The following is a 12,227-nucleotide window of genomic DNA, read 5'->3' as shown; positions in this document are numbered from 1 at the left end:
ACAGCCATGCAATCTCCATAGACAAACATTGACAGTAGAATGGCCTTACTGAAGAGCTCAGTGACTTTCAACATGGCACCGTCATAGGATGCCACCTTTCCAACAAATCAGTTCGTCAACCTTTTCTGCCCTGCTAGAGCTGCCACGGTCAACTGTAAGTGCTGTTACTGTGAAGTGGAAATGTCTAGGAGCAACAACGTCTCAGCTGAAGTGCTGAAGCCCATAGCGCGTACAATCATCTATCCTCGGTTGCAACACTCGCAACTGAGTTTCAAACTATCTCTGGAAGCAACGTCAGCACAAGAACTGTTCTTCGGGAGCTTCATGAATTGGGGTTCCTTGGCCGAGCAGCTGCACACAAGCCTAAGATCACCATGCACAATGCCAAGCCTCGGCTGGAGTGGTGTAAAGCTCGCCGTCAGTTGGACTCTGGCAGTCTGACGGACAAATCTGGGTTTGGCGGATGCCAGGAAAACCATAGCTACCATAGTGCTAACTGTAAAATTTGGTGGAGGAGGAATGGTCTGGGGCTGTTGTTCATGGTTCGGGCTAGACCCCTTAGTTCCAGTGAAAGAAAATCTTAACACTAAAGCATACAATGACATTCTAGATGATTCTGTACTTCCAACTTTATGGCAACAGTTTGGAGAAGGCCCTTTCCTGTTTCAGTATGACAATTCCCCCATTTACAAAGCGAGGTCCATACAGAAATTGTTTGTTGAGATCGATGTGGAATAATTTGACTGGCCTGCACGGAGCCCTGACCTCAACCCCATCAAACACCTTTGGGATGAATTGGAACACCGACTGCGAGCCAGGCCTAATCGCCCAACATCAGTGCCCGACCTCACTGATGCTCTTGTTGGAAAGCCTTCCCAGAAGAGTGGAGGCTGTTATTGCAGCAATGGGGGGACCAAATCCGTATTAACCACATGATTTTGGAATGAGATGTTGGACAAGTAGGTGCCCAGATACACTACATGACAAAAGGTATCTCATAGGATGCCCATGTATCCTGTTCTATATTGGAAAGAGATGCATTAATATTGATCCCTTTGAAAGCATATCATCTATGAATTTACACTATAACTCTGTAAAGATTTGCTAGTGTGTTTTCTCCCCCCTCGTGTTGTTTTTCAGCCACATGTTGGGGAGTAATGATATCAATATCGAAACCACACACTTTTCTGAAGGAGCAGGCCTCTATTTATTGTATGTGCTTAGTGGACCAGAGCCAGAGTGATATTGTCCAGCCTTAGGCTCCATGCTACATTATTCAACAACACCCTATCACTCTCTCTCTGCACGCTGCGGAACAGTCCAGGAACCAAACAAAAGAAAAAGCAGAAGTTGCTCTCTCTGAGCTCTGTGAAAAAGGGGAACTGTCCCAGCAAATAAACGAAATAAAACGGGAAGTCACAACAATTTGCATTGTCATCACAAGTAGTCTTTCTTTCTGAAAGGAGTGCCTGGAGCAATATGGCTACATAAATTAGCTGGCTGTATTCACTTTGTGGGGGAAATAAACTCGGACTTTCAGAAATGTGTTGTAGCGTGGGGCAATTCAAAACCCCGAATATAGGCCAAGCAGCCCACATAAGACCTGATACAAGCATTATCTCTCAGAATATCTCCTGAATGCAGCGGTAGTTGCTCTTGTTAAAGTGTAATGGACCCTTGTGGATCAAAGTTGAGCCAAAGTTAGCACCTCTCCTATTACTTTAAGATGCCGTACAACTTTATTGTCTCGACTTGCCTCCCAAACAGCAAGTGTTCTCCTTACTGTTTATAGGGGTATAAGAGGGCACTTAACAGAGAATGTTGACTTGAATTGGAATGTCTGTTGTTTTAAATTATACTGTCAATCCTCCACAAGAAAACTATTGAAATCATAGAAATATAGATAATAGAACAGAAATGACATTTAATGGTGGGTGGACCGGATGCCATATTTGTGGTAGTAATTAGAAGTGAAATGTTCAATTCAATTTACATTTCAATGGTGTACCAGCTAAACTGCAGTGGTCTGAAGGGACAGGATATATGAATTATATTTCTACGATTGAAATTACCCACCCTATATTCAAGAGCTCGTGGTGTCCGTTGTTGGTCTTATATGTTAGCTTAGAATTCTGTTGTTTTGTTCTTGTCGAGTCCTTCATTATTTTCTGTATCTTGTATAGTACTAAACCATCTTTGAAAGTTTATAGTCCTTTTTTAAAGCCTTTTTATTTTAATGGTTGTTCTCAATACAAAGAACTTGTTAATGTTAATCTGTTAATGAAAAGCATTCTACAATTGTAATTTATTATTATTATTATTATGATGATGTTGTGTCTCAACTGCAAAAATATTGTATTTTACACGGTTTGAAGCTGGTGTAAAAAAACTAAAATAAAAGCCTCAAAAACAAAACTTCATAATGGAAGCATAGAAATAGTGCACATAGAACAGATCTGCTGCTTCTTAGACTTGCTTTCAATGAAAATATCAGATCGGGTCGGGTCGCCCTAAATGTACATATTGCAGCTTTAAGCACCAGTCTCAACGTCAACAGTGAAGAGGCGACTCCGTGATGCTGGCCTTCTAGGCAGAGTTGCAAAGAAAAAGCCATATCTCAGACTGGCCAATAAAAAGAAAAGATTAAGATGGGTAAAAGAACAGACACTGGACAGAGGAACACTGCCTAGAAGGTCAGCATCCCGGAGTCGCCTCTTCACTGTTGACGTTGAGACTGGTGTTTTGCGGGTACTATTTAGTGAAGCTGCCAGTTGAGGACTTGTGAGGCGTCTGTTTCTCAAACGAGACACTCTAATGTACTTGTCCTCTTGCTCAGTTGTGCACCGGGGCCTGCCACTCTTTCTATTCTGATTAGAGCAAGTTTACGCTGTTCTGTGAAGGGAGTACACAGCATTGTATGAGATCTTCAGTTTCTTTGCAATTTCTCGCATGGAATAGCCTTCATTTCTCAGAACAAGAATAGACTGATGGGTTTCAGTAGAAAGTTCTTTGTTTTCGGGCCATTTTGAGCCTGTAATCGAACCCACAAATGCTGATGCTCCAGATACTCAACTAGTTTAAAGAAGGACAGTTTTATTGCTTCTTTAATCAGAACATCAGTTTTCAGCTGTGTTAACATAATTGCAAAAGAGTTTTCTAATGATCAATTAGGATTAATGATAAACTTGGATTAGCTAACACAACGTGACATTAGAACACAGGAGGGATGGTTGCTGATAATGGGCCTCTGTACGCCTATGTAGATATTCCATTAAAAATCAGCCGTTTACAGCAACAATAGTCATTTACAACATTAACAATGTCTACACTGTATTTCTGATCAATTTGATGTTATTTTAATGGACACATTTTTCTGCTTTTCTTTCAAAAACAAGGACATTTCTAAGTGACCCCAAACTTTTGAACAGTAGTGTATATCTCCAGATGTGTATATAGGGAAAGGGGGATACCTAGTCAGTTGTACAACTGAATGCCTTCAACTGAAATGTGTCTCCTGCATTTAACCCAACCCCTCTGAATCAGAGAGGCACGGGGGGCTGCCATAATCAACATCCACGTCTTCGGCACCCGGGGAACAGTGGGTTAACTGTTTTGCTCAGGGGTAGAACGACAGATTTTTACCTTGTCAGCTCGGGATTTGATCCCCAAATCACTAACCACTATACTGTGTATGTGTACAGTATCTGTTAGATAGTGGGAACTTTTATATATTATTGCTATAAGAACGAGTTAGCTAGCATGCTCTAATTGTATTGGTCACATTAGCTCCCTGCTAATTCAGTTATTTCCATGCTAACAGACAAATCACAAATCTACAGCCATCAACAGACTGTTGTCCTGCACATCTAATGCGCTTCCTTGTGTTTATCGTCAGGTACTTCCCTTTATTGTATTGTGTAAAATGGTTGTCATTGTTATGATGTTTGAATACAAAATGCCCAGTCTGATATTGACATGCATGCTTTGAATCACAATCTACAGCCATCAACATAAAACATGTATTTTTTACCTTCATTTAACTAGGCATGTATGAATTCTTATTTACAATGACAACCTAAGAACAGTGGGTTAACTGCCTTGTTCAGGGACCTGAACAACAGATTTTTACCTTGTCAGCTCAGGCATTTTGATCGAGCAACCTTTCAGTTACGAGCCCAACACTCTAACCACTAGGCTACCTGCCACCCCAACACACTGTCGTCCTGCATATCTAATGTGCTTTCATGTGTCTATCATCAGAGTAAACACCAATCAACTGGGACCACTGGCTGGTTATTCATTTCGTTAAAAACACCACACAATAGTTACGAAGTATGATCACATATACAACACACATACAACAGTTCAAGGCCTTAACTAACAATGCAGTTTTAAGAAAAACAACTAAGAAAGTATTTAAAAATAACAAGAAAAGAAAAGAAAAAATAAGAAAATAGAAAAATAACAAATAATTAAAGAGCAACAATAAAATAACAGTAGCTATATGCAGGGGGTACCGATGCAGAGTCGATGTGCGGGGACACAGGTTTGTCGAGGTAATTGAGGTAATTGAGGTAATATCAAATTGAGGTAACACTCAATTTTTCAGTTTTTGATTTGTTAAAAAAGTTTGAAATATCCAATAAATGTTGTTCCACTTCATGATCGTGTCCCACTTGTTGTTGATTCTTTACAAAAAAATACAGTTTTATATCTTTATGTTTGAAGCCTGAAATGTGGCAAAGGTCGCAAAGTTCAAGGGGGCCGAATACTTTCGCAAGGCACTGTAGGTAGAGGTAAAGTGGCAATGCGTAGATAATAAACAAAGAGTAGCAGCAGCGTAAAAATGGGGTTGGGGGGCTCAATGCACATAGTCCGGGTAGCCATTTGATTAGCTGTTCATGAATCTTATGGCTTTGGGATAGAAGCTGTTAAGAAGCCTTTTGGACCAAGACTTGGTGCTCCGGTACCACTTGCAGTGCGGTTGCAGAGAGAACAGTCTATGACTAGGGTGGCTGGAGTCTTCGGCAATTTTTAGGGCCTTCCTCTGACACAGGCTGGTATAGAGGTCCTGGATGGCAGGAAGCTTGGCCCCAGTGATGTACTGAGCCTTACGAATTACCCTCTGTAGTGCCTTGTAGTTGGAGGCCGAGCATTTGCCATACCAGGCAGTGATACAACCTGTCAGGATGCTCTTGATGGTGCAGCTGTAGAACTTTTTGAGGATCTGAGGACCCATCGCAAACCTTTTCAGTCTCCTGAAGGGGAATAGGCGTTGTATTGCCCTCTTCACGACTGTCTTGGTGTGTTTGGACCATGAACTTGAAGCTTTCAACCTGCTCCATTACAGCACCGTCCATGAGAATGTAGGTTTTCTCTGTCCTTCTTTTTCTGTAGTCCATGATCATCTCCTTAGTCTTGATAATGTTGAGGGAGAGGTTGTTATCCTGGCACAACACTGCCAGGTCTCTGACCTCCTCCCTATAGGCTGTCTCATCGTTGCCGGTGATCAGGCCTATCATTGTTGCATCATCAGAAAACTTAATGATGGTGTTGGAGTCATGCTTGGCCATGCAGTCATGGGTGAACAGGGAGTACAGAAGGGGACTGAGCACGCACCCCTGAGGGCCCCCCCGTGTTGAGGATCAGCGTGACAGATGTGTTGTTACCTATCCTTACCACCTGGGGACGGCCCGTCAGGAAGTCCAGGATCCAGTTGCAGAGGGAGGTGTTTAGTCCCAGGGTCCTTAGCTGAGTGTTGAGCTTTGAGGGCACTATGGTGTTGAACGCTGAGCCGTAGTCAATGAATACCATTCTCACATAGGTGTTCCTTTTGTCCAGGTGTGAAAGGGCAGCATGGAGTGCAATAGAGATTACGTCATCTGTGGATCTGTTGGGGCGGTATGCAAATTGGAGTGGGTCTAGGGTTTCTGGGATGATGGTGTTGATGTGAGCCATGACCAGCCTTTCAAAGCACTCCATCGCTACAGACGTGAGTGCTACGGGTTCGTAGTCATTAAGGCAGGTTACCTTAGTGTTCTTGGGCACAGGCAGTATGGTGGTCTGCTTGAAACATGTTGGTATTACAGACTCAGACAGGGAGAGGTTGAAAATGTCAGTGAAGACACTTGCCAGTTGGTCAGCACATGCTCGCAGTACACATCCTGGTAATCTGTCTGGCCCTGTGGCCTTGTGAATGTTGATCTGTTTAAAGGTCTTACTCACATCGGCTGCGGAGAGCGTGATCACACAGTCTTCCGGAGCAGCTGGTGCCTCGAACCCAGCCAGCTGTATGTTATCCATGTTGACATTCATCCACGACTCGGTGAAACATAAGATATTACAGTTTTTAATGTCCCGTTGGTAGGATAGTGTTGATCAGAGCTCATCCAGTTTGTTATCCAATGACTGCACATTGGCTAATAGGACTGATGTTAGAGGTGGATTACCCACTCACCGTCGGATCCTTACAAGGCACCCTGACTTACCCCCCCCCCCCGATATCTCCATCTCTTCCTTATGCGAATGATGGGGATTTGGGCCTTGTCCGTTGTCTGAAGTACATCCTTCGCGTCCGACTCGTTAAAGAAAAAAATCTTTGTCCATTACGAGGTGAGTAATCGCTGCACTGATATCCCAAAGCTCTTTTCAGTCATAAGAGACGGTGGCAGAAACAGTATGTACAAAAAATAAGTTAAAATTAACGCAAAAAAACACACACAATAGCACAATTGTTTAGGAGCCTGTAAAATGGTAGCCTAACGGCGCCATGCACATAATGGTATGGTGTGTGTGTGTGCGCGCGCGTGCATGCACATATGCATGTGTTTTAGTGTATGCGTGTGTGTGTGAAGATAGTTCAATACCGTGTGACAGGGTTTAAAAAGACACTAAGAGGCTTCATCCAAGGCCATCTCTTTGTGTGCCGGGTTGGGGGGTTATTTAAAGTGTGTGTCTGTGAGTCCTCTATCTGTACATGTGTGTGCAGAATTTGTGTGGGCAGTCTTTGAGTCAATGTTGGTTGGTTGATGTGTGTTTATATGAGCATGGGTGACTCTGTGGTGAGTCAGGGCTGTTCTGGGGATTGAAGGCTGACTTTGGCAGGGAGAGGCAGACAAGGTTGACTGCCCATCCGTAGGTAAATCAATAAAAGCGGCAACGTGTCTCTCTTTCTGGAGAGGGTCTCAATGTGTATGTGAATGTGTATGTGAATGTGTATGTGAATGTGTATGTGAATGTGTATGTGAATGTGTATGCCTGCATACAGTATATTAGTGCAATGCAAAGGCTACTTTATCCACATGGACTTGTGTGTACCGCGTGTTTGTGCATGTGAGTGTAGCTCTAATACTGTCCTTAAGCGAACACACACACACACACTCCCGGACACACACTGCGTCACTGCTCTGCTGTCTCAATGACCTCACAATAACTGCCCGACTGGCTACATGTCCTTATTTAAAAGCTCTAATGTCATCCCACAACGCACAACAAAACAGGGCTCCATTATATACAGAGCACTTTTCATCTGTCTAGCTATGCACATATCCGGTAACATACAGTAGTACTTGGATGGTGCAATATTGACTGTACTTTCCATAAAGTAAGTGTTTGTTTTTTTTGGTACTTTTTTGTATTTTGTACATATCATTCCAAAATCATGGAGTTGGTCCCCCCTTTGCTGCTATAACAGCCTCCACTTGTCTGGGATGGCTTTCCACTAGATGTTGGAACATTGCTGCGTGGACTTCAGCCACAAGAGCATCAGTGAGGTCGGGCACTGATGTTGGGCGATTAGGCCTGGCTCGCAGTTGGTGTTGAAATTCATCCCAAAAGTATTCGACTGGGTTCAGGTCAGGGCTCTGTGCAGGCCAGTCAAATTCTTCCACACCGATCTTGACAAATCCTTTCTGTATGGACCTTACTTTGTGCACAGGGGCATTGTCATGCTGAAACAGGAAAGGACCTTCCCCAAACTGTTGCCACAAATTTAGAACCACAGAATCATTTAGAATGTCATTGTATGCTGCAGAGTTAAGATTTACCTTCACAGCCCCGGACCATAATTCTTCCTCCACCAAACTTTACAGTTGGTACTATGCATTGGGGCAGGTACCGTTCTCCAAACCCAGATTCATCCGTTGGACTGCCAGATGGTGAAGCATGATTCATTACTCCAGAGAATGCGTTTCCACTGCTTCAGAGTCCAATGGCAGAGAGCTTTACACCACTCCAGCCAACGTTTGGCATTGTGCATGGTAATTTTAGGCTTGTGTGCGACTGCTTGGCCATGGAAACGTATTTCATGAAGCTGCCGCCAAACAGTTAATGTGTTGACATTTTTTCCAGAGGCAGTTTGGAACTCGGTAGAGAGTGTTGCAACCGAGGACAGATGATTTTTACACACCACGCGCTTCAGCACTCAGTGGTGCCGTTCTGTGAGCTTGTGTGATCTACCACATCGCGAGTGAGGCGCTGTTGCTCCTAGACGTTTCCACTTCAAAGTAACAGCACTTACAGTTGACCTGACTCGTTGGAAAGGTGGCATCCTATGACGGTGCCATGTTGAAAGTCACTGAGCTCTTCAGTAAGGCTATTCTACTGTCAATGTTTGTCTATGGAGATTGCATGGCTGTGTGCTCCATTTTATGCCCCAGTCAGCAATGGGTGTGGCTGAAATAGTCGAATCCACTCATGTGAAGGGGTGTCCACATACTTTTGTAAAATATAGTGTACCTACAGAACACCATATTCAACTAGATATCTTCTGGAAATTCTTTATTCTATCAAATTTTTATAAAAAAGCATTGGCTGAACATGATCTATGGTATGATGACGAAGCAGGGTGTGTGTGCCAGGGTGCCTTTACCTGGAGGTGAAGGTTTTCTTCTTGATCTGCGAGGCCAGTGCCATGCTATGGGACATCTGGTGGGACTGCTCTTCCTGGACCCGTGTCATCAGCGTCTTGGTTGCCATGGTGAACCCCTGACCAACACCTGTGGAGGTAGGAGGTAGGAGAGATGAGAGAGGGATGAGGATGTAATCATCTAACATTGCACAGGATCACTCTGTGAGATGACATGTCGGAGACTCGCAAAGGAACGCTACAGAGATCTCTTTTCACTTTCATTGTGAGGAATATGTACATTTATGACCATAGTAATTATGCTCACGGTGGATCTCAAATAGCCAGGTGTCAATGGAAATGCATCCAAAACTTGTAATATCGTATTAGCACAACAACAACACATATCCAATGCGTTGTTTTGTGTTTGAAGTAAAGACAGGTGCAGCTGGCGTGGAGAAAGGTGTGCTTCAGGCCTCTGTTAAATGAACTGGCCCTTTGTGGGCCATTGAGCGAGTTATAATTCATTAGTTCAGGTCTGCCACCATGCCGCTGCCTGCCACCCAAGCAGTCATTAATCACTCTCTACTCTGGGGGAGGCCGACAGTGCAGCTCGCCCAACCAACAGAACCAGGCCAGAGCCTGAGTGATAACTTCCTTCACCCACCCCCACAAGCAACTGTCACCAGTGTTAGCGCGTTAGCATTATAAACACCCTCATTTGTTTTTCCTTCTGGTCTGTTCGAATTACATTGGACGACCTGGGCTAACGTTAGCGAGTGGCTAGTGTCTAATGCTTTAATGCTTTGAATGACATTGCAGTGAGCCTGCTGGTCTGACGTTAGCAAGCGGCTGATGGCAAACGCTTCAGCAGGATAGCATCCCCACTGGTTTCCCTTCCCGGCTCATTGTTGTGCAAAACTAAAGGGTTGTTTGTGCACAGGTGGTAAAAGGGTCAACCTCCAGTGTGTTAAAATGCATCTGTCTTAGCTGGTGCGTGCCTGGATACCCGGACCCCTGTGGAGAAAGTGGAGAGTAATGTTCTTTCTGCTCACAATGCAATTTCCCCTATGTCTTGAATAGACTCCAAAGTCCAACTCTCTGATGAGAAAAGACAAAGTAACATGGGGATGAATTATTTGGTAGATCATGGATTGTCTGAACAACACATGTGGGCTTTACCTAATCGTCCTGAGAGAGTAATTTCAACTCATATCCATGAAGGCTGCCAAACGTAGAGACTCTTTTGACACTCAACCAGCTTGAGATATGATTGGAGTATCTGTCCATAGGACCACTTTAAGCCGTACACTCCACAGAGCTGGGCTTTACAGAGGAGTGGCCAGAAAAAAAGCCGTTGCTTAAAGAAAGAAATAAGCAAACACGTTTGGTGTTCACCAAAAGGCATGTGGGAGAACATATGGTAGAAGGTACTCTGGTCAGAGAAGACTAAAATTGGGTGAATAGTTATGCACTCTCAAGTTCAGTTTTTTTTTTGTCTTACTTCTTGTAGAGACAAAGGGAAATGTCCTAGACTATGCAAACTCAGCGTAATAGTAACATGAATTATTTGCATATGGAGGCCGTTGAGGCTACTCCATGGAGGAAGAGGATGACGTTCAACCACATGAATTTGAGGAAAAATTCAGCAATAATACAAACACTGAAACATAGGCAAACATTTTTGTAAACACATATGCCATCCCATTGGCCAGTGTTGGAAAAAGTACACTTGAGTGAAAGTAAAGATACCTTAATAGAAAATGACTCAAGTAAAAGTGAAAGTCACCTAGTTAAATAATACTTGAGTAAAAGTCTAAAAGTATTTGGTTTTAAATATACTTAAATATACTTAAGCTTGAAAAGTAAAAGTATAAATAAGTTCAAATTCCTTATAATTAACAAACCAGATGGCACCATTTTCTTGTTTTGTTTAAAATGTGTGGATAGCCAGGGGCACACTCCAACACTCAGACATAATTTACAAAAGAAGCATGTGTGTTTAGTGAGTCCGCCAGATCAGAGACAGGAATTGTACGGGAATTGAACCATTCTCCAGTCCTGCTAAGCATTGAAAATGTAATGAGTACTTTTGGGTGGCAGGGAAATTGTATGGAGTAAAACGTACATTATTTTCTTTAGGAATGTAGTGAAGTAAATGTAAAAGTTGTCCAAAATATTAATAGTAAAGTACAGATACCCCAAAAAGCGACTTAAGTAGTTCTCTAAAGTATTTTTACTAAAGTACTTTGCACCACTGCCATTGGCTTAATTAAAAGTCCATCATTTCCCTTACTTAATAAGTCACCAGACGTTAATTGTTATTGGGTTACTTTCCCAGTACTGGTTTTCACTATATATTCATGTGAAGTTTATGACCCTTGCAATGTATCCTTAACACGTCCTTGTGGATGAGAAAGAAAATAGGAAGTCATTACATCATGACATCACGGTGTACCGTAAGGGTGAATTAAAAAGCCACTTACGTTTGTCTTTGAAGAAAGGGTTATACTCCACAGGCCCTCAAGATGAGCATGAAGGACACACGTCTCTCTCTCTCTCTCTCTCTCTCTCTCTCTCTCTCTCTCTCTCTCTCTCTCTGTCCCCTGTCCACCTTTCACTGTCTGTCTATCTCAATTGCTGTCTCACTCTCTCTTAATCTCCCTGCCTCACCTGTCTTTACAGTACCTCTATTCTTTCTCTCCGGTGCTCCTCGCTCTGCCTCTCCCTGTATGAGCAGTGAAGGTGAACCTTGGCCCTGGACACAAAGTGTCCTTCACAAAGAGAATGTGGCCAAACACAATGCACTCAAGGTGGTAAATATAGACTACTGACACGTCCCCTCCGGTGCCCCCACCACCAACCCCCAAACCCCAAACCCCAAAGCCCCACCCACACCGGCCAATGTCATCCAGCCAGATAGACTTACAGTCAGCACTGCAGACCGGCGGCCAAGGATGCCACAGTAGCAACAATAGAACAACACAATAGAGTTGAGGGTTGAGTGGACGGTATGATCTAGGCAGCTGAAAGCAGCAGCTGGAATGACCACAGGGGAAACGATGCCTAAGGTATTCCACCAACTGTCTGATCAGTAACTGTCAGGTTGGGATAAGTGTGAGTATATGGTTGACTTTATATAGTGAACGTGTCTATAAAACAAGATCATCTTAAACATATTGGTAGTTGAACATTCACAGAAAATGGGGGGTGGGGGCTAGTCCATTCTCTGTGTTCCTCTTCATCTGGCCCCATAATGGCCTTCCCTCATAATTGAGACCAAGGGCGAGATGGGTAAAGACAGAGCCTAGATAAAACAGCCTGGTTCTCTTCTATTGAAAGACTGGCCTTGAACACCCTCTCAAAGAACAAGGGTTATTAG

The 12,227-nt window shown here is 43.4% G+C and overlaps 1 protein-coding gene across 1 annotated transcript in view; it reads right to left on the bottom strand.

Annotated features, from left to right (window-relative positions):
• Positions 1-11,613, bottom strand: part of myom3 (myomesin 3) — a 75,687-nt gene extending 64,074 nt beyond the window's left edge. The window contains exons 1-2 of the mRNA XM_020508836.2: positions 11,332-11,613; positions 8,870-8,996 (exon numbers count right to left, since the gene is read on the bottom strand). Of these exons, the coding sequence (XP_020364425.1) occupies positions 8,870-8,976 (107 nt within the window). The 5' untranslated portion in view covers positions 8,977-8,996; positions 11,332-11,613. The remainder of the gene's footprint in view (positions 1-8,869; positions 8,997-11,331) is intronic.
• Between the last annotated feature and the right edge of the window lie 614 nt (positions 11,614-12,227).

This window comes from Oncorhynchus kisutch, linkage group LG2 (genome assembly GCF_002021735.2).
Source record: "Oncorhynchus kisutch isolate 150728-3 linkage group LG2, Okis_V2, whole genome shotgun sequence".
NCBI lineage: Eukaryota > Metazoa > Chordata > Actinopteri > Salmoniformes > Salmonidae > Oncorhynchus > Oncorhynchus kisutch.
The sequence above is the reverse complement of the archived record's forward strand: the minus strand, read 5'-3'. Positions and strand labels throughout refer to the sequence as shown.